Source organism: Anser cygnoides, chromosome 3 (assembly GCF_040182565.1).
Source record: "Anser cygnoides isolate HZ-2024a breed goose chromosome 3, Taihu_goose_T2T_genome, whole genome shotgun sequence".
Classification (NCBI taxonomy): Eukaryota; Metazoa; Chordata; class Aves; order Anseriformes; family Anatidae; genus Anser; species Anser cygnoides.
In genome coordinates this window covers 122,042,523-122,064,439 of record NC_089875.1, presented here as the reverse complement: position 1 = coordinate 122,064,439, position 21,917 = coordinate 122,042,523, and the positions used below count along the sequence as shown (strand labels likewise).

General features: G+C 52.4%; 1 protein-coding gene across 5 annotated transcripts; it reads left to right on the top strand.

Moving 5' to 3' along the window:
• Nucleotides 1-11,850: 11,850 nt before the first annotated feature.
• Nucleotides 11,851-21,329, top strand: LOC136790567 (uncharacterized). Of its 5 annotated transcripts, none has more exons than XM_066995208.1 (6): nucleotides 11,851-12,492; nucleotides 12,622-12,846; nucleotides 13,148-13,199; nucleotides 13,326-13,380; nucleotides 14,200-17,102; nucleotides 17,967-21,329. In XM_066995208.1, the coding sequence occupies exons 2-5, from the start codon at nucleotides 12,679-12,681 to the stop codon at nucleotides 15,260-15,262; spliced, it is 1,338 nt and encodes a 445-aa protein (XP_066851309.1). In that variant the 5' UTR covers nucleotides 11,851-12,492; nucleotides 12,622-12,678; the 3' UTR covers nucleotides 15,263-17,102; nucleotides 17,967-21,329. The 5 variants fall into 5 exon arrangements, with proteins under 5 accessions (XP_066851309.1, XP_066851307.1, XP_066851308.1 ...); XM_066995206.1 differs by having other exon boundaries at nucleotides 13,148-13,380; nucleotides 14,200-16,921; nucleotides 17,048-17,102; XM_066995207.1 differs by having other exon boundaries at nucleotides 13,148-13,380; nucleotides 17,967-20,664; nucleotides 20,791-21,329.
• Nucleotides 21,330-21,917: the final 588 nt, after the last annotated feature.

Sequence of the window (21,917 nt, the reverse complement as noted above, 5' to 3'; positions counted from 1 at the left end):
CAGGCTCAGGTCCCACACTATCCAACACATCCTCATTAGCCACTGACAATCTTCTCGTTCTTCAGTATATACACAGGTATCATTCCTGCAGCCTTTGGGCCACTCCACAAAACAAAGTAGAAGTCACGTCCGAAGTGTAGCTGCCTCAGCAAGACACCTGCCACAGGAGAAATCAGCTGGCCATGAAGGAAGAACTTTTGGGGCCACAAGCGCAGAATTCAGCAGGATCCAGCCCTCTGTCCCAAACATGCAAGAGATCTCCAGATCCCTGATGGAGTCCCTGGACACCAGAGAAATCTGCCAGGACCTGCTGGGCAAAATGAACGAAATTAAAGAGACTGACGCCCAAGACTTGCGCAGAGCACTGAATAAGGTATTCCCCATCTGCCTGAAGTGCCGTTGGTGTCTCACTAGCAGCTGTCCTCACCACAGCAAGACTGCAGCAACCCATGCTGTGTCCAAGAGCTCCCCTCTCAGCTGGTTGAGCCCACAAGGAAAAGGACGGTGCAGAAGCAACATCCAAAGGGTAGCTGCCTCAGCAGGAACACTTGCCCCAGGAGAAATCAGATGGCCATCAAGGAAGAACTTCTGGGGCCACAACTCAGAATGCAGCAGGATCCGGCCCTCCATCCCTAACGTGCAGGAGATCTCCAGATCCCTGATGGAGTCCCTGGATACCCCAAAAAATCTGCCTGGAACTGCTGGGCAAAATGAACAAAACTACTACTGAGACTGGTGCTTAAAACTTGTGCAGGGCCCTGAACAAGGTATCCCCTGTCTGCTAGTGAAAAGTGCTGCGAGGAATGCAGTGAGCCTCTGCTTGGGGACACACAAGAGGGATCGAGCCTGCAGAAGGGACATCTGAAGAGACCAAGCAGGAAGGAGCAGCGTGGGACACACTCCACAGTCACTAGCTCTGTGGCTGTACGTGGAGCAGGACAGGGGAACTCTCTCCACACCCCAGTCCCCACGTGGCCTCTGCCCCCATGGGCACGGCCACCCTCCCCAAATGCCCTTGACCGGCTGCAGAGAGCTGGGATGGAGCCACTGCTGCAGGTGGCATACAGGGGACTAGGTCAGGGTGGCTTGGTGCAGTGTGTTCTCTAGTAAAATCCTCTAGCATTTAACAGTTTTCCAAAGTGTTTTTTTTTTTTACCTTGGTTAGGGGTGAGTGAATTAGAAAAAGCTATTTTAAATATCTCATCTATAATTGAAGAACTAGAAAGTAACACTCTGGTTGCAAGAAAAAGGAGATAAGTTTGCAAAAAATAATATTCCAGAATTGAATGGTATTGCTTTTATTACTAACCTCACAAGTGTAGGAAACTAAGTTGTGTTTTTGCAGTAGAGAACTAATTTTCTGTATTCCAAGGTAGTTGTGTAGACATGATAAGGAGAAATGCTAAGTAGATAAGTGGACAGTAGAAGGCCTTACTGTTTCTAAATAAGGTGGAAGCTTGAGAAAAACAGGATGAGTAGTGTGTGAACAGTAAAACAAAGATCACAGGTTCTCAAAACATAAGAAAGGTGAAAAAAAGGGAAAAGGGAGAAATTAAAGGGTTGAACAAAAGAAAAATTGTACATATATGGCATAGAGGAGCGTCGAGTAGCTTGTGAACCTGTAGTACTCAGCCAATGAGGAAACAGGGGAGGTGATCAGGCGTCAGGGAATAGGGAATAAAAGGTTATGATTTGTTTACTATAATGTGCTCCTAATTGGCCGGACGCCCACCACTGCAATCGCGAATAAAATAACTTCACAGAAGGTCCTGTCTGAAGAAAATTATTTGAGAAATCTCTCACACAAGGAGGAGCGTGCACTGTAATTAATGCTAGTTGCTGTATGTATGTAGATCAAATGGGCCGAATTTGACTGATCTCAAAAATATTTGGGGAAAAAACAAAAAAAACCCAAGATCCTACATAGAGTGGCTCAAGATGACACTTCCTGGGGATTTAGAAACATTTGGGAGAAACTAACATCGTGGTTAACTGAATGGAATTGGCTCAAATAACTATTTGTTAGTATTATAATACTAATGGCATTGTATATCTGTCATCCCCCGTGACATCTGAAAAAGAATATTGCGCCTTAATGTTGGAAAAACTCAAGAGTGGGGTATGTGAAGAGGTGCAAAAACAACAATAGGAGTAAGAAAAGAAGAGGAGGGAATTGTGAGGAACAAAGTTGTGTTTTTGCAATAGAAGGTGTTTTTGCAGTGGAATATTCCACTAACCTTGCATATTCAAAAGTGATTGTGCAGCATAGCAGTGGGGAGTATGTTAAGCACATAAAAGGAAGATCCCCCTGTCCCAAAATAAGGAGGATAGCTAAGAAAAACAGGATGAGCAGTACGAAATCAGGAAAAACAAAAATCACGGGCCCTCTACTCACGAAACTGGGCCTGAGCATTTGGGGCCTCTATGTCCTTGGGGTGCCACGCACCCCTTACTTTCTGGTCCTACCTGTTCTGACCGGCCTTATAGCCAGGATACACAACACCAAGGCCACGGTAGGAGCCAGGTTTGGTATCACCCCGAACTCTCCTCGGGCACAGCAGGGATGAGCCCAGGGCTGGGCCCATCCCTGGGGCGCTCTGCAGAGGGTCTATTTAGGAGGCAGCAGTGAAGAGAGGCCATTGCTCAGACAGCGAGGCCCCTTCTCCACGGCCTCAAAGTCACCTCCACCCAGCACTGGGCTGGGCCCTGTCCCTGTGACCCCATTACCCTTCCCAGGCCCTTGCTTCCTGAGCAGGGACCATCCTGACCAAGAGGGGACACTCCCCACTGAGCCAGGCTTGCTTTCTGGTGTAGGACACCTCTGGGAAGAAGATGAGCTTGAAAGGCAGGAGGAAGGAGCGGAGAGGTGAGCAGCCCCATCCCAGAGCTGCGCCAGGCTCTGCAGCGGCTTCTGGCCGTGAGATGCCACTGCCGCCCGGGTCCCCACAGTGGCAGCCCTGGCTCATTCTCAGTCGTATTTCTACCCCAACAGTTTCTTCACGATCCTGGCATGATGTGGAGGTGTCTGCAAACAGCCTGCTAGCAGGGTAAGTAGAGCCCTCTCCTGTGGGGAGCATCCCCCTCTGGGAGCTCCTGGGTGGGGAGCCCCACACCTATGTCCCCCTGCCCGAGCAGCTGCCCCTTAGCAGTAGAGCAGGCGCTCTCTGCTGACATCCACAGAATCTGTCACAGAAACTCTTGAGTTGGAAGGGACCCACAAGTATTATCAAGTCCAACACTTGGCTCCACACAGCCCCCCGCCCCCAATCAAACCGTATTTCTGCAAGCGTTGTGTGAACGCTTCTTGAACTCTGGCAGGGTTTGGCCCATGGCCACCTTCCTGGGGAGCCTGTTTCAATGCCCAACCGCCCTGGTGGTGAAGAACCTTTTTGTAAGAGCCAACCTGAATCTCCCCTGATGCAGCTTCATGCTTTTCCCATGGGGCCTATCACTGCTCACCAGACAGAAAAGACCAGTGCCTGCCCCTCTGCTGCCTGTCATGAGGAAGCAGTAGGCCGCAACGAGATCTCCCCTCAGTCCTCTGAGGACCACTGTAGCCCTTCCCACGAGATCTCCCCTCAGTCCTCTGAGGACCACTGTAGCCCTTCCCACGAGATCTCCCCTCTGTCCTCTGAGGACCACTGTAGCCCTTCCCACACAGCGCACTGGCTGCCCCCATTCGTAGCACCCCTCTCTGCCCTCAGCGCCGGGACCAGGCTGGCCCTTTCCTCCTAGGGCAGGAAGAGGCCCAGCCCCACACTGTGCACGGAGCTTGCCCCATGTCCCCAACAGTTTACGTCTCCCAGACCATCGCAGAGCTGGCAGGGCTGGCTGCAGGGTGCTGGGAGATCACCCGCTTGTTCTGTGAGGAGAAGCCTAAAGGATGGCCCTGGGTCTTTCCTGTCCAACAGCTCCCCCCCAGCCTGTTGAGACCACAAGGAAAAGGACAGAGTAGAAGCAACATCCAAAGTGTAGCTGCCTCTGCAACACGTTTGCCATGGGAGACAGCAGCTGGCCATGAAGGAAGAACTTGTGTGTCCACAGGCTCAGAATTCAATAGGATCCGGCCCTCTGTCATGGACATGCAAGAGATCTCCAGATCCCTGATGGAGTCCCTGGACACCAGAGAAATCTGCCTGGACCTGCTGGGCAAAATGAACGAAATTAAAGAGACTGACGCCCAAGACTTGCGCAGAGTACTGAATAAGGTATTCCCCGTCTGCCTGAAGTGCCGTCGGTGCCTCACTAGCAGCTGTCCGCACCACAGCAAGACTGCAGCAACCCATGCCGTGCCCACGCTGACCATCTTCATCCACTCCCTGGACATCCTGGTGTATGAGGAGGAGATGAAGCTGAAGGTGGGGCTAGGCTTTGAACTGGCTGTCTTTGGGAAGGTGGTACACGAATGGAAGAAAATCATGGAGCTACCCAAAACTACTGGTAACGAAGAATGCTGTGAGGAATGCTGTGAGGAATGCGGTGAGCCTCTGCCTAGGAACACACAAGAGGGATCGAGCCTGCAGAAGAGACCAAGCAGGAAGGAAGAAAGGGATCCTAAAGCAAATCAGCGTGGGACACACTCCACAGTCGCTAGATCTGTGGCTCTGCATGGAGCAGGACAGGGGGACTCTCTCCACACCCCAGATCCCATGTGGCCTCTGCCCCCGTGGGCACAGCCACCTTCCCCAGATGCGCTTGACCGGCTGCAGAGAGCTGGGATGGAGCCACTGCCACAGGTGATATACATGGGCCTAGGTCAGTGTGGCTTGGTGCAGTGTCTGCGGCGCTCCTGGGGACGGATTAAGAACAGAGCGTGGAGAAACACTCGAAGAACGACCATCCGGCTTCAGAAAGGAAAGAATTTGGGACGTGCTGGCCCCACGGCAGGGGACCAGCTGACGTCACTTGAGATGACTGCGCTCTCCCACACCATGTCGATCTTGGTGTAGGGAGAAGCAGCAATAAAAGATACGAGAACGCCTTGGTGTGGCCGGGAGTTTTACTTGAGAAACCCTTTTATTGCTGGTGCTCCCTGCACCATAGTTGTGGTGTGGAAGAGCTCATTGATCTCAAACGGCAGGTATACATAATGCACACCAGGTAAACATGAGAATCCCGTAACCGAATGGCCTGTCCCGAATGGCAAGTGGTGGTACTGGCTACGTGGCCGTAAAGCCAGGAAGGTGTTGCCCCTAGGATAGAAGGGAGCTTGCACCCTGGGGGCAATAATTCCAAATGTAACTAATATTGAAGACCCACAGGCAGAATTGAAAAGCCAAAGCCCCTTGAGACCACACGCAGAATTAAGAGGGCTCCAGATAATCCTCTAGTAAAAAGAAACAGGGCATTTCACAGTTTTGCAAGGTGGTTTTTACCTTGGTTAGGGGTGAATGAATTGGAAAAAGGTATTGTAAATATCTCAGCTATAATTGAAGAACTGGAAAATAACACTCTGGATGCAGTCAAGGCACTACAAAAGGAGGTAATAAGTTTGCAAAAATAGTACTCCAGAACTGAATGATATTAGATTTATTACTAACCTCACAAGGAGGAGCGTGCACTGTAATTAAGGCTAGTTGCTGTATGTATGTAGATCAAATGGGCCGAATTTGACTGGTCTCAAAAATATTTGGGGAAAAAAACAAAAAAAACCCAAGATCCTACATAGAGTGGCTCAAGATGACACTTCCTGGGGATTTAGAAACATTTGGGAGAAACTAACATCGTGGTTACCTGAATGGAATTGGCTCAAATAACTATTTGTTAGTATTATAATACTAATGGCATTGTATATCTGTCATCCCCCGTGACATCTGAAGAAGAATATTGCGCCTTAATGTTGGAAAAACTCAAGAGTGGGGTATGTGAAGAGGAGCAAAAACAACAATAGGAGTAAGAAAAGAAGAGGAGGGAATTGTGAGAAACAAAGTTGTGTTTTTGCAATAGAAGGTGTTTTTGCAGTGGAATATTGCACTAACCTTGCATATTCAAAAGTGATTGTGCAGCATAGCAGTGGGGAGTCTGTTAAGCACATAAAAGGAAGATCCCCCTGTCCCAAAATAAGGAGGATAGCTAAGAAAAACAGGATGAGCAGTACGAAATCAGGAAAAACAAAAATCACGGGCCCTCTACTCACAAAACTGGGCCTGAGCATTTGGGGCCTCTATGTCCTTGGGGTGCCACGCACCCCTTACTTTCTGGTCCTACCTGTTCTGACCAGCCTTATAGCCAGGATACACAACACCAAGGCCACGGTAGGAGCCAGGTTTGGTATCACCCCGAACTCTCCTCGGGCACAGCAGGGATGAGCCCAGGGCTGGGCCCATCCCTGGGGCGCTCTGCAGAGGGTCTATTTAGGAGGCAGCAGTGAAGAGAGGCCATTGCTCAGACAGCGAGGCCCCTTCTCCACGGCCTCAAAGTCACCTCCACCCAGCACTGGGCTGGGCCCTGTCCCTGTGACCCCATTACCCTTCCCAGGCCCTTGCTTCCTGAGCAGGGACCATCCTGACCAAGAGGGGACACTCCCCACTGAGCCAGGCTTGCTTTCTGGTGTAGGACACCTCTGGGAAGAAGATGAGCTTGAAAGGCAGGAGGAAGGAGCGGAGAGGTGAGCAGCCCCATCCCAGAGCTGCGCCAGGCTCTGCAGCGGCTTCTGGCCGTGAGATGCCACTGCCGCCCGGGTCCCCACAGTGGCAGCCCTGGCTCATTCTCAGTCGTATTTCTACCCCAACAGTTTCTTCACGATCCTGGCATGATGTGGAGGTGTCTGCAAACAGCCTGCTAGCAGGGTAAGTAGAGCCCTCTCCTGTGGGGAGCATCCCCCTCTGGGAGCTCCTGGGTGGGGAGCCCCACACCTATGTCCCCCTGCCCGAGCAGCTGCCCCTTAGCAGTAGAGCAGGCGCTCTCTGCTGACATCCACAGAATCTGTCACAGAAACTCTTGAGTTGGAAGGGACCCACAAGTATTATCAAGTCCAACACTTGGCTCCACACAGCCCCCCGCCCCCAATCAAACCGTATTTCTGCAAGCGTTGTGTGAACGCTTCTTGAACTCTGGCAGGGTTTGGCCCATGGCCACCTTCCTGGGGAGCCTGTTTCAATGCCCAACCGCCCTGGTGGTGAAGAACCTTTTTGTAAGAGCCAACCTGAATCTCCCCTGATGCAGCTTCATGCTTTTCCCATGGGGCCTATCACTGCTCACCAGACAGAAAAGACCAGTGCCTGCCCCTCTGCTGCCTGTCATGAGGAAGCAGTAGGCCGCAACGAGATCTCCCCTCAGTCCTCTGAGGACCACTGTAGCCCTTCCCACGAGATCTCCCCTCTGTCCTCTGAGGACCACTGTAGCCCTTCCCACACAGCGCACTGGCTGCCCCCATTCCTAGCACCCCTCTCTGCCCTCAGCCCCGGGACCAGGCTGGCCCTTTCCTCCTAGGGCAGGAAGAGGCTTGGTGCAGTGTCTGCGGCACTCCTGGGGACAGATTAAGAGCAGAGTGTGGACAAACTCCCCAAAAGCGACTGGCTAGCTTTGGAAAGAGGAGACACTGGGACTTGCTGGCCCTATGGCAGGGGAGCCACAGATGCCGCTTGACATCAGTGTGCTCTCCCACACCGTGTCGATCATGGTGTAGGAAGAGGCAGCAATAAAAGATACAACGACAACCTATTAGTGTGGCCGGGAGGTTTATTTGAGAAACCCTTGACGCAAGTTGTCCTGACTTGCTCCCTCTCCTTTCTCTCAGGTTTCATGATCCCCATTCTCCTCCCCACAGCCACAAACACCCCAATGGGGTGTCCAGGGGCCTGGCTGGGGTCCGTAGTGCAGTAGGGAAGACAAACTGAGGAAGTCCACTTTGACTACTGCTGATGATTTTCTTGTCCTTCATGTGACTGGAAATGCTCTCCAGGTATAACTGCTCCATCAGCTTCCCAGGGATCATGGTGACGATGACCAGCCTGTTGATCCCTGGGAACTTCACAGCCTATTTCATTGCTGTATTGGGTGTAAATGTCCAGGGTTGGGTGTCAGGGGTGTGTGGAGCATCTGCTAGGAGAGGCTGGGGCTGCCCCGCGCTATGCACAGCCCGTTCCAGACAGGTCCATTGGCTCCTCCACAGGACACAGCAGAACCTGTCTGTGACGCTGGTGGCACTTCTCGGCAAGCGTATTTACAAAAAGGCAACCCCCCCGGGCAGGTATTGAGCAGTAACGGAAAAAGTGGGGAATGGCGAAGGCTGGGGGCAGGGGAGGAGGTGGGTTAGGAGTGGGGGGGGGACGCTGGCCGGGGTGACCCCCCCAAAACCCTGTCTGCACTCTGGGCACTGCCCAGTGCTGAGGAAAAGCCCCGGGTCAGGCAGAAGAGAGCTCAGCCCCACAGGAGGAGCAGCCACGGCAGCACCCACAGCAGAGCCCCCTTCCAGCTCCAGCCATGCTGGCTGTCCTCCCCTCAGCCAGGACAAGATGGCCACCAAGGCAGCCATGGCACCTCCCAAAATGGCTGCCAGGGTGGCCACTCCACGCCACAAAATGGCCCCTGGGCAGCCCTCATTTTCACACAATGGCTGCCGGGGGTCCTCCTCTCAGAGCTCTTGGCCAGGCTGCCCAAGAAGAAGGGCCGGGCGCAGTCTGGGGCTGGAGCTGGTGGAGGAGGAGGTGGCAGCAGCAGGGATGGAGGCCCTGGGTGAGTGAGGGCAGGTGGGAAAGCACCAAAAGAGTATGAAACTCCGGCAAAGCAGAGCTCTCCATGAGAAGCTGATTCTTGGTGGCACTGCTCCCTGCCTCCCTTCATTCCTGCTCAGAGCAAAGCTTCTTGCCTGGAAGAGCTGCAGAAATGCCAGTGCAGAGTGGCAGCTCCTTTGCTGATGTATACAGCGCCTGCTTACAAAACTGGGAGCCAAAAGCTCCGTCTTGTTTCTGAGAGCATGTGGAAAAGGGCACAAAGGGTGAGAGGTGGTGCAGTGTGCCCTCATGGGATGTCCCTGATGCCTGGGGGAGCAGTAACTTCTCTGAATTAGCTTCATTGATGGTGAGCACCAAGCTCTCTGGTGTCCCCAGCTGGCCCCACTTTCTCTCCTCATCCCTCTTTTTTGTAGGCTAAATAACCCCAGTTCCCGCAACCGATCCTTGCAGGATTTTTTCTTCAAATTCAACGGGATCCGGCCCTACATCCCTAACATGCAGAGATCTCCAGATCCCTGATGGAGTCCCTGGATATCACAGAAATCTGCTCAAACCTGCTGGGCAAAATGAACAAAACTACTGAGACTGATGCTCAAGACTTGCACAGAGCACTGAATAAGGTATCCCCTGTCTGCTAGTGATAAATGCTGTGAGGAATGCGGTGAGCCTCTGCTTGGGGACACACAAGAGGGATCGAGCCTGCAGAAGGGACATCTGAAGAGACAAAGCAGGAAGGAGCAGCGTGGGACACAACCCACAGTCGGTAGCTCTGTGGCTGTACGTGGAGCAGGACAGGGGGACTCTCTCCACACCCCAGTCCCCATGTGGCCTCTGCCCCCATGGGCACGGCCACCCTCCCCAAATGCCCTTGACCGGCTGCAGAGAGCTGGGATGGAGCCACTGCTGCAGGTGGCATTCAGGGGCCTAGGTCAGGGTGGCTTGGTGCAGTGTGTTCTCTAGTAAAATCCTCTAGCATTTAACAGTTTTCCAAAGTGTTTTTTTTACCTTGGTTAGGGGTGAGTTAATTAGAAAAAGCTATTTTAAATATCTCATCCATAATTGAAGAACTAGAAAGTGACAGTCTGGATGCAAGAAAAAGGAGATAAGTTTGCAAAAAATAATATTCCAGAATTGAATGGTATTGCTTTTATTACTAACCTCACAAGTGTGGGAAACTAAGTTGTGTTTTTGTAGTAGAGAACTAATTTTCTGTATTCCAAGGTAGTTGTGTAGTCATGATAAGGAGAAATGCTAAGTAGATAAGTGGACAGTAGAAGGCCTCACTGTTCCGAAATAAGGTGAAAGCTTGAGAAAAACAGGATGAGTAGTGTGTGAACAGTAAAACAAAGATCACAGGTTCTCAAAACATAAGAAAGGTGAAAAAAAGGGAAAAGGGAGAAATTAAAGGGTTGAACAAAAGAAAAATTGTACATGTATGGCATAGAGGAGCATCGAGTAGCTTGTGAACCTGTAGTACTCAGCCAATGAGGAAACAGGGGAGGTGATAAGGCGTCGGGGAATAGGGAATAAAAGGTTATGATTTGTTTACTATAATGTGCTCCTAATTGGCAGGATGCCCACCACTGCAATCGCGAATAAAATAGCTTCACAGAAGGTCCTGTCTGAAGAAAATTATTTGAGATTTTTCTCACACAAGGAGGAGCCTGCACTGTAATTAATGCTAGTTGCTGTATGTATGTAGATCAAATGGGCTGAAATTGACTGATCTCAAAAATATTTGGGAAAAAAAAACCAAACTAGATCCTACATAGAGTGGCTCAAGATGACGCTTCCTGGGGATTTAGAAACATTTGGGAGAAACTAACTTTGTGGTTACCTGAATGGAATTGGCTCAAATAACTATTTGTTGGTATTATAATAATAATGGCATTGTATATTTGTCATCCCCCGTGACATCCGAAGAAGAATATTGTGCCTTAATGTTGGAAAAACTCAAGAGTGGGGTATGTGAAGAGGTGCAAAAACAACAATAGGAGTAAGAAAAGAAGAGGAGGGAATTGTGAGGAACAAAGTTGTGTTTTTGCGATAGAAGGTGTTTTTGCATTGGAAAATTCCACTGACCTTGCATATTCAAAAGGGATTGTGCAGCATAGCAGTGGGGAGTATGTGAAGCAGATAAAGGGAAGATCCCCCTGTCCCAAAATAAGGAGGATAGCTAAGAAAAACAGGATGAGCGGTACGAAATCAGGAAAAACAAAAATCATGGGCCCTCTATTCTTGAAAGAAGGAAAAAAAAAAAGGAAAAGGAGAAATTAACAGTTGGTCAAATGAAATTGTATATGTATGGTATAGTAGTGTGTTGAGTAGGTTGTGAACCTGTAGTACTCAGCCAGTGAGGAAATGGGAGAAATCAGGGCTCCAGGTGGGGTCTCACGAGAGCAGAGCAGAGGGGGACAATCCCCTCCCTCGCCCTGCTGGCTACACTGCTTTTGGTGCATCGTGAAAGAGTTGCCAGCTCTGTTCAGCTCCTTTGTCCCTAAGGACAGTGCTCCAGGATCTTGATCACTAAGTCTTTAAATAGCTGGAATTTCGTTTTTCGGAAGCTCAGGGCCCTGACTTTGCTCTTCACCAGGTCCATATTCCTCGAGATCACCAATTCAGCCAGGGCGTGGTCACTGCAGCCCAGACACCCTCCAATCTTAACCTCCTTAATGAGTTCATCTGCGTTGGTGAACATCAGGTCCAGTAACACTTTTCCTCTGGTCGGTTTGTCTAGTACCTGGACCGGGAAGTTATCCTCGACGCACTCCGGGAATCTCCCGGATTGCTTACAGCCTGCTGTGTAGTTTTCCCAGCAGACATCCGGGTGGTTGAAGTCCCCCATCAGGATGAGGGCGTGTGAGCGTGACACCTCTTGTAGTTCAAGCAAGAAGGCCTCATCAGCAGGCTCCCCTTGATCAAACGGCCTGGAGTAGACCCTGACCACAAGGTGTCCTTTATTGGTCTGGTCCTTATCTTTTAGCTGCAAGCTCTCAACCTGTCCGTGGCTGTTTCTCAGGGGCATCTCTTCGCAATCAATCCTTTCCCTAACAAAGAGGGCAACACCTTCGCCCACCCTTCCCTGCTTACCTCTTCTGAAAGGCTTGTAGCCCTCCAGTCCAGTGTTCCCGTTATGTGTTTTACCGGGATCTGAAATGAGACGGAAAGGCCTTTAATTGTCAGGGTCTCCTTTCTGTCTTTTCTTGAAAACTGGGACAACATTTTGCCAGATTCCACTTGATATAGACCCTTCCAGATTGGAGATGGGAGTGTGGGCTGCTGCCAGAGACACCAACATGTCCCCCAGGGCCCAAGCATCCGCCTCGATGGCCTTCGGGGGGAGGTTGGTGGCAGAGCAGCTCCAGTGCCACAAGCACAGTGGCTGCCATGGTGGGCCCTAGGGACCCTCCCACAGACTCTGAGCTGTGTCCTGGGGTGTGCTGCCCCACAAACGCTCAGTGGGGGTCTTGGGGCAGCTTCCTCAAGGGCTTCATAGCCTCCTGCACCACCCTAGGTGTGTATGTCCAGGTTTTAGTTTCAGCGAGGTTGGGCTTGTCCTTGCTGCCCTGACAAATGTCCCTGCTTGGACAGCTCAGCCCAGGGGTACCATGGCAACCGCTTTGTGTCAAAGCTACGTCACTATTGCATCATAATCGTGGCCTCGTGTATGTGGGGTTTGGGTGGCTTGGCTGTCACTTTGCCTGCGCAGCAGCGAGGAATAAGCTGAACGAGCAGCTGAGGAAGGCAAAGTGTGTTGAGCTGGCCACACTCAACGTCAGCTGAGTGTGGTAGTGGAGCTGTGCAGAGGAGCACGGAGGTGGGTAGGAGCGGGGTGCTCACTGGGTTTGTCAGGTGCCTAAAGCCCAGACTCCAGGCATCCTTTTGGCTGGGAGGGTTGGGGCTGCTCTCACAGGGCCACTGCTAAGAGCTGCATGCTGTGTTTTAGGTTACGCCTGTGAGCAAGGATTCGGAGTGAGAGCAGTGTGTGGGCTTCAGACTCGGGATGAAAACCATGTTCAAGATGAAGATATGGAGGCTGGAGGCCCTGCTGGCCTTTTGGGCCCTGAGCATTTGGGGCCTCTATGTCCTTGGGGTGCCACGCACCCCTTACTTTCTGGTCCTACCTGTTCTGACCAGCCTTATAGCCAGGATACACAACACCAAGGCCAAGGTAGGAGCCAGGTTTGGTATCACCCCGAACTCTCCTCGGGCACAGCAGGGATGAGCCCAGGGCTGGGCCCATCCCTGGGGCGCTCTGCAGAGGGTCTATTTAGGAGGCAGCAGTGAAGAGAGGCCATTGCTCAGACAGCGAGGCCCCTTCTCCACGGCCTCAAAGTCACCTCCACCCAGCACTGGGCTGGGCCCTGTCCCTGTGACCCCATTACCCTTCCCAGGCCCTTGCTTCCTGAGCAGGGACCATCCTGACCAAGAGGGGACACTCCCCACTGAGCCAGGCTTGCTTTCTGGTGTAGGACACCTCTGGGAAGAAGATGAGCTTGAAAGGCAGGAGGAAGAAGCGGAGAGGTGAGCAGCCCCATCCCAGAGCTGCGCCAGGCTCTGCAGCGGCTTCTGGCCGTGAGATGCCACTGCCGCCCGGGTCCCCACAGTGGCAGCCCTGGCTCATTCTCAGTCGTATTTCTACCCCAACAGTTTCTTCACGATCCTGGCATGATGTGGAGGTGTCTGCAAACAGCCTGCTAGCAGGGTAAGTAGAGCCCTCTCCTGCGGGGAGCATCCCCCTCTGGGAGCCCCTGGGTGGGGAGCCCCACACCTATGTCCCCCTGCCCGAGCAGCTGCCCCTTAGCAGTAGAGCAGGCGCTCTCTGCTGACATCCACAGAATCTGTCACAGAAACTCTTGAGTTGGAAGGGACCCACAAGTATTATCAAGTCCAACACTTGGCTCCACACAGCCCCCCGCCCCCAATCAAACCGTATTTCTGCAAGCGTTGTGTGAACGCTTCTTGAACTCTGGCAGGGTTTGGCCCATGGCCACCTTCCTGGGGAGCCTGTTTCAATGCCCAACCGCCCTGGTGGTGAAGAACCTTTTTGTAAGAGCCAACCTGAATCTCCCCTGATGCAGCTTCATGCTTTTCCCATGGGGCCTATCACTGCTCACCAGACAGAAAAGATCAGTGCCTGCCCCTCTGCTGCCTGTCATGAGGAAGCAGTAGGCCGCAACGAGATCTCCCCTCAGTCCTCTGAGGACCACTGTAGCCCTTCCCACGAGATCTCCCCTCTGTCCTCTGAGGACCACTGTAGCCCTTCCCACACAGCGCACTGGCTGCCCCCATTCCTAGCACCCCTCTCTGCCCTCAGCCCCGGGACCAGGCTGGCCCTTTCCTCCTAGGGCAGGAAGAGGCCCAGCCCCACACTGTGCACGGAGCTTGCCCCATGTCCCCAACAGTTTACGTCTCCCAGACCATCGCAGAGCTGGCAGGGCTGGCTGCAGGGTGCTGGGAGATCACCCGCTTGTTCTGTGAGGAGAAGCCTAAAGGATGGCCCTGGGTCTTTCCTGTCCAACAGCTCCCCCCCCAGCCTGTTGAGACCACAAGGAAAAGGACAGAGTAGAAGCAACATCCAAAGTGTAGCTGCCTCTGCAACACGTTTGCCATGGGAGACAGCAGCTGGCCATGAAGGAAGAACTTTTGTGTCCACAAGCTCAGAATTCAGCAGGATCCAGCCCTCTGTCATGGACATGCAAGAGATCTCCAGATCCCTGATGGAGTCCCTGGACACCAGAGAAATCTGCCTGGACCTGCTGGGCAAAATGAACGAAATTAAAGAGACTGACGCCCAAGACTTGCGCAGAGCACTGAATAAGGTATTCCCCATCTGCCTGAAGTGCCGTCGGTGCCTCACTAGCAGCTGTCCGCACCACAGCAAGACTGCAGCAACCCATGCCGTGCCCACGCTGACCATCTTCATCCACTCCCTGGACATCCTGGTGTATGAGGAGGAGATGAAGCTGAAGGTGGGGCTAGGCTTTGAACTGGCTGTCTTTGGGAAGGTGGTACACGAATGGAAGAAAATCATGGAGCTACCCAAAACTACTGGTAACGAAGAATGCTGCGAGGAATGCTGTGAGGAATGCGGTGAGGAATACTGTGAGGAATGCGGTGAGCCTCTGCCTAGGGACACACAAGAGGGATCGAGCCTGCAGAAGAGACCAAGCAGGAAGGAAGAAAGGGATCCTAAAGCAAATCAGCGTGGGACACACTCCACAGTCGCTAGATCTGTGGCTCTGCATGGAGCAGGACAGGGGGACTCTCTCCACACCCCAGATCCCATGTGGCCTCTGCCCCCGTGGGCACAGCCACCTTCCCCAGATGCGCTTGACCGGCTGCAGAGAGCTGGGATGGAGCCACTGCCACAGGTGATATACATGGGCCTAGGTCAGTGTGGCTTGGTGCAGTGTCTGCGGCGCTCCTGGGGACGGATTAAGAACAGAGCGTGGAGAAACACTCGAAGAACGACCATCTGGCTTCAGAAAGGAAAGAATTTGGGACGTGCTGGCCCCACGGCAGGGGACCAGCTGACGTCACTTGAGATGACTGCGCTCTCCCACACCATGTCGATCTTGGTGTAGGGAGAGGCAGCAATAAAAGATACGAGAACGCCTTGGTGTGGCCGGGAGTTTTACTTGAGAAACCCTTTTATTGCTGGTGCTCCCTGCACCATAGTTGTGGTGTGGAAGAGCTCATTGATCTCAAACGGCAGGTATACATAATGCACACCAGGTAAACATGAGAATCCCGTAACCGAATGGCCTGTCCCGAATGGCAAGTGGTGGTACTGGCTACGTGGCCGTAAAGCCAGGAAGGTGTTGCCCCTAGGATAGAAGGGAGCTTGCACCCTGGGGGCAATAATTCCAAATGTAACTAATATTGAAGACCCACAGGCAGAATTGAAAAGCCAAAGCCCCTTGAGACCACACGCAGAATTAAGAGGGCTCCAGATAATCCTCTAGTAAAAAGAAACAGGGCATTTCACAGTTTTGCAAGGTGGTTTTTACCTTGGTTAGGGGTGAATGAATTGGAAAAAGGTATTGTAAATATCTCAGCTATAATTGAAGAACTGGAAAATAACACTCTGGATGCAGTCAAGGCACTACAAAAGGAGGTAACAAGTTTGCAAAAATAGTACTCCAGAACTGAATGATATTAGATTTATTACTAACCTCACAAGGAGGAGCGTGCACTGTAATTAAGGCTAGTTGCTGTATGTATGTAGATCAAATGGGCCGAATTTGACTGGTCTCAAAAATATTTGGGGAAAAAAACAAAAAAAAACCCAAGATCCTACATAGAGTGGCTCAAGATGACACTTCCTGGGGATTTAGAAACATTTGGGAGAAACTAACATCGTGGTTACCTGAATGGAATTGGCTCAAATAACTATTTGTTAGTATTATAATACTAATGGCATTGTATATCTGTCATCCCCCGTGACATCTGAAGAAGAATATTGCGCCTTAATGTTGGAAAAACTCAAGAGTGGGGTATGTGAAGAGGAGCAAAAACAACAATAGGAGTAAGAAAAGAAGAGGAGGGAATTGTGAGGAACAAAGTTGTGTTTTTGCAATAGAAGGTGTTTTTGCAGTGGAATATTCCACTAACCTTGCATATTCAAAAGTGATTGTGCAGCATAGCAGTGGGGAGTCTGTTAAGCACATAAAAGGAAGATCCCCCTGTCCCAAAATAAGGAGGATAGCTAAGAAAAACAGGATGAGCAGTACGAAATCAGGAAAAACAAAAATCACGGGCCCTCTACTCACAAAACTGGGCCTGAGCATTTGGGGCCTCTATGTCCTTGGGGTGCCACGCACCCCTTACTTTCTGGTCCTACCTGTTCTGACCGGCCTTATAGCCAGGATACACAACACCAAGGCCACGGTAGGAGCCAGGTTTGGTATCACCCCGAACTCTCCTCGGGCACAGCAGGGATGAGCCCAGGGCTGGGCCCATCCCTGGGGCGCTCTGCAGAGGGTCTATTTAGGAGGCAGCAGTGAAGAGAGGCCATTGCTCAGACAGCGAGGCCCCTTCTCCACGGCCTCAAAGTCACCTCCACCCAGCACTGGGCTGGGCCCTGTCCCTGTGACCCCATTACCCTTCCCAGGCCCTTGCTTCCTGAGCAGGGACCATCCTGACCAAGAGGGGACACTCCCCACTGAGCCAGGCTTGCTTTCTGGTGTAGGACACCTCTGGGAAGAAGATGAGCTTGAAAGGCAGGAGGAAGGAGCGGAGAGGTGAGCAGCCCCATCCCAGAGCTGCGCCAGGCTCTGCAGCGGCTTCTGGCCGTGAGATGCCACTGCCGCCCGGGTCCCCACAGTGGCAGCCCTGGCTCATTCTCAGTCGTATTTCTACCCCAACAGTTTCTTCACGATCCTGGCATGATGTGGAGGTGTCTGCAAACAGCCTGCTAGCAGGGTAAGTAGAGCCCTCTCCTGTGGGGAGCATCCCCCTCTGGGAGCCCCTGGGTGGGGAGCCCCACACCTATGTCCCCCTGCCCGAGCAGCTGCCCCTTAGCAGTAGAGCAGGCGCTCTCTGCTGACATCCACAGAATCTGTCACAGAAACTCTTGAGTTGGAAGGGACCCACAAGTATTATCAAGTCCAACACTTGGCTCCACACAGCCCCCCGCCCCCAATCAAACCGTATTTCTGCAAGCGTTGTGTGAACGCTTCTTGAACTCTGGCAGGGTTTGGCCCATGGCCACCTTCCTGGGGAGCCTGTTTCAATGCCCAACCGCCCTGGTGGTGAAGAACCTTTTTGTAAGAGCCAACCTGAATCTCCCCTGATGCAGCTTCATGCTTTTCCCATGGGGCCTATCACTGCTCACCAGACAGAAAAGACCAGTGCCTGCCCCTCTGCTGCCTGTCATGAGGAAGCAGTAGGCCGCAACGAGATCTCCCCTCAGTCCTCTGAGGACCACTGTAGCCCTTCCCACGAGATCTCCCCTCAGTCCTCTGAGGACCACTGTAGCCCTTCCCACGAGATCTCCCCTCTGTCCTCTGAGGACCACTGTAGCCCTTCCCACACAGCGCACTGGCTGCCCCCATTCCTAGCACCCCTCTCTGCCCTCAGCGCCGGGACCAGGCTGGCCCTTTCCTCCTAGGGCAGGAAGAGGCCCAGCCCCACACTGTGCACGGAGCTTGCCCCATGTCCCCAACAGTTTACGTCTCCCAGACCATCGCAGAGCTGGCAGGGCTGGCTGCAGGGTGCTGGGAGATCACCCGCTTGTTCTGTGAGGAGAAGCCTAAAGGATGGCCCTGGGTCTTTCCTGTCCAACAGCTCCCCCCCCAGCCTGTTGAGACCACAAGGAAAAGGACAGAGTAGAAGCAACATCCAAAGTGTAGCTGCCTCTGCAACACGTTTGCCATGGGAGACAGCAGCTGGCCATGAAGGAAGAACTTGTGTGTCCACAGGCTCAGAATTCAATAGGATCCGGCCCTCTGTCATGGACATGCAAGAGATCTCCATATCCCTGATGGAGTCCCTGGACACCAGAGAAATCTGCCTGGACCTGCTGGGCAAAATGAACGAAATTAAAGAGACTGACGCCCAAGACTTGCGCAGAGCACTGAATAAGGTATTCCCCGTCTGCCTGAAGTGCCGTCGGTGCCTCACTAGCAGCTGTCCGCACCACAGCAAGACTGCAGCAACCCATGCCGTGCCCACGCTGACCATCTTCATCCACTCCCTGGACATCCTGGTGTATGAGGAGGAGATGAAGCTGAAGGTGGGGCTAGGCTTTGAACTGGCTGTCTTTGGGAAGGTGATACACGAATGGAAGAAAATCATGGAGCTACCCAAAACTACTGGTAACGAAGAATGCTGTGAGGAATGCTGTGAGGAATGCGGTGAGCCTCTGCCTAGGGACACACAAGAGGGATCGAGCCTGCAGAAGAGACCAAGCAGGAAGGAAGAAAGGGATCCTAAAGCAAATCAGCGTGGGACACACTCCACAGTCACTAGATCTGTGGCTCTGCATGGAGCAGGACAGGGGGACTCTCTCCACACCCCAGATCCCATGTGGCCTCTGCCCCCGTGGGCACAGCCACCTTCCCCAGATGCGCTTGACCGGCTGCAGAGAGCTGGGATGGAGCCACTGCCACAGGTGATATACATGGGCCTAGGTCAGTGTGGCTTGGTGCAGTGTCTGCGGCGCTCCTGGGGACGGATTAAGAACAGAGCGTGGAGAAACACTCGAAGAACGACCATCCGGCTTCAGAAAGGAAAGAATTTGGGACGTGCTGGCCCCACGGCAGGGGACCAGCTGACGTCACTTGAGATGACTGCGCTCTCCCACACCATGTCGATCTTGGTGTAGGGAGAGGCAGCAATAAAAGATACGAGAACGCCTTGGTGTGGCCGGGAGTTTTACTTGAGAAACCCTTTTATTGCTGGTGCTCCCTGCACCATAGTTGTGGTGTGGAAGAGCTCATTGATCTCAAACGGCAGGTATACATAATGCACACCAGGTAAACATGAGAATCCCGTAACCGAATGGCCTGTCCCGAATGGCAAGTGGTGGTACTGGCTACGTGGCCGTAAAGCCAGGAAGGTGTTGCCCCTAGGATAGAAGGGAGCTTGCACCCTGGGGGCAATAATTCCAAATGTAACTAATATTGAAGACCCACAGGCAGAATTGAAAAGCCAAAGCCCCTTGAGACCACACGCAGAATTAAGAGGACTCCAGATAATCCTCTAGTAAAAAGAAACAGGGCATTTCACAGTTTTGCAAGGTGGTTTTTACCTTGGTTAGGGGTGAATGAATTGGAAAAAGGTATTGTAAATATCTCAGCTATAATTGAAGAACTGGAAAATAACACTCTGGATGCAGTCAAGGCACTACAAAAGGAGGTAACAAGTTTGCAAAAATAGTACTCCAGAACTGAATGATATTAGATTTATTACTAACCTCACAAGGAGGAGCGTGCACTGTAATTAAGGCTAGTTGCTGTATGTATGTAGATCAAATGGGCCGAATTTGACTGGTCTCAAAAATATTTGGGGAAAAAAACAAAAAAAAACCCAAGATCCTACATAGAGTGGCTCAAGATGACACTTCCTGGGGATTTAGAAACATTTGGGAGAAACTAACATCGTGGTTACCTGAATGGAATTGGCTCAAATAACTATTTGTTAGTATTATAATACTAATGGCATTGTATATCTGTCATCCCCCGTGACATCTGAAGAAGAATATTGCGCCTTAATGTTGGAAAAACTCAAGAGTGGGGTATGTGAAGAGGAGCAAAAACAACAATAGGAGTAAGAAAAGAAGAGGAGGGAATTGTGAGGAACAAAGTTGTGTTTTTGCAATAGAAGGTGTTTTTGCAGTGGAATATTCCACTAACCTTGCATATTCAAAAGTGATTGTGCAGCATAGCAGTGGGGAGTCTGTTAAGCACATAAAAGGAAGATCCCCCTGTCCCAAAATAAGGAGGATAGCTAAGAAAAACAGGATGAGCAGTACGAAATCAGGAAAAACAAAAATCACGGGCCCTCTACTCACAAAACTGGGCCTGAGCATTTGGGGCCTCTATGTCCTTGGGGTGCCACGCACCCCTTACTTTCTGGTCCTACCTGTTCTGACCGGCCTTATAGCCAGGATACACAACACCAAGGCCACGGTAGGAGCCAGGTTTGGTATCACCCCGAACTCTCCTCGGGCACAGCAGGGATGAGCCCAGGGCTGGGCCCATCCCTGGGGCGCTCTGCAGAGGGTCTATTTAGGAGGCAGCAGTGAAGAGAGGCCATTGCTCAGACAGCGAGGCCCCTTCTCCACGGCCTCAAAGTCACCTCCACCCAGCACTGGGCTGGGCCCTGTCCCTGTGACCCCATTACCCTTCCCAGGCCCTTGCTTCCTGAGCAGGGACCATCCTGACCAAGAGGGGACACTCCCCACTGAGCCAGGCTTGCTTTCTGGTGTAGGACACCTCTGGGAAGAAGATGAGCTTGAAAGGCAGGAGGAAGGAGCGGAGAGGTGAGCAGCCCCATCCCAGAGCTGCGCCAGGCTCTGCAGCGGCTTCTGGCCGTGAGATGCCACTGCCGCCCGGGTCCCCACAGTGGCAGCCCTGGCTCATTCTCAGTCGTATTTCTACCCCAACAGTTTCTTCACGATCCTGGCATGATGTGGAGGTGTCTGCAAACAGCCTGCTAGCAGGGTAAGTAGAGCCCTCTCCTGCGGGGAGCATCCCCCTCTGGGAGCTCCTGGGTGGGGAGCCCCACACCTATGTCCCCCTGCCCGAGCAGCTGCCCCTTAGCAGTAGAGCAGGCGCTCTCTGCTGACATCCACAGAATCTGTCACAGAAACTCTTGAGTTGGAAGGGACCCACAAGTATTATCAAGTCCAACACTTGGCTCCACACAGCCCCCCGCCCCCAATCAAACCGTATTTCTGCAAGCGTTGTGTGAACGCTTCTTGAACTCTGGCAGGGTTTGGCCCATGGCCACCTTCCTGGGGAGCCTGTTTCAATGCCCAACCGCCCTGGTGGTGAAGAACCTTTTTGTAAGAGCCAACCTGAATCTCCCCTGATGCAGCTTCATGCTTTTCCCATGGGGCCTATCACTGCTCACCAGACAGAAAAGACCAGTGCCTGCCCCTCTGCTGCCTGTCATGAGGAAGCAGTAGGCCGCAACGAGATCTCCCCTCAGTCCTCTGAGGACCACTGTAGCCCTTCCCACGAGATCTCCCCTCAGTCCTCTGAGGACCACTGTAGCCCTTCCCACGAGATCTCCCCTCAGTCCTCTGAGGACCACTGTAGCCCTTCCCACGAGATCTCCCCTCTGTCCTCTGAGGACCACTGTAGCCCTTCCTACACAGCGCACTGGCTGCCCCCATTCCTAGCACCCCTCTCTGCCCTCAGCCCCGGGACCAGGCTGGCCCTTTCCTCCTAGGGCAGGAAGAGGCCCAGCCCCACACTGTGCATGGAGCTTGCCCCATGTCCCCAACAGTTTACGTCTCCCAGACCATCGCAGAGCTGGCAGGGCTGGCTGCAGGGTGCTGGGAGATCACCCGCTTGTTCTGTGAGGAGAAGCCTAAAGGATGGCCCTGGGTCTTTCCTGTCCAACAGCTCCCCCCAAGCCTGTTGAGACCACAAGGAAAAGGACAGAGTAGAAGCAACATCCAAAGTGTAGCTGCCTCTGCAACACGTTTGCCATGGGAGACAGCAGCTGGCCATGAAGGAAGAACTTGTGTGTCCACAAGCTCAGAATTCAATAGGATCCGGCCCTCTG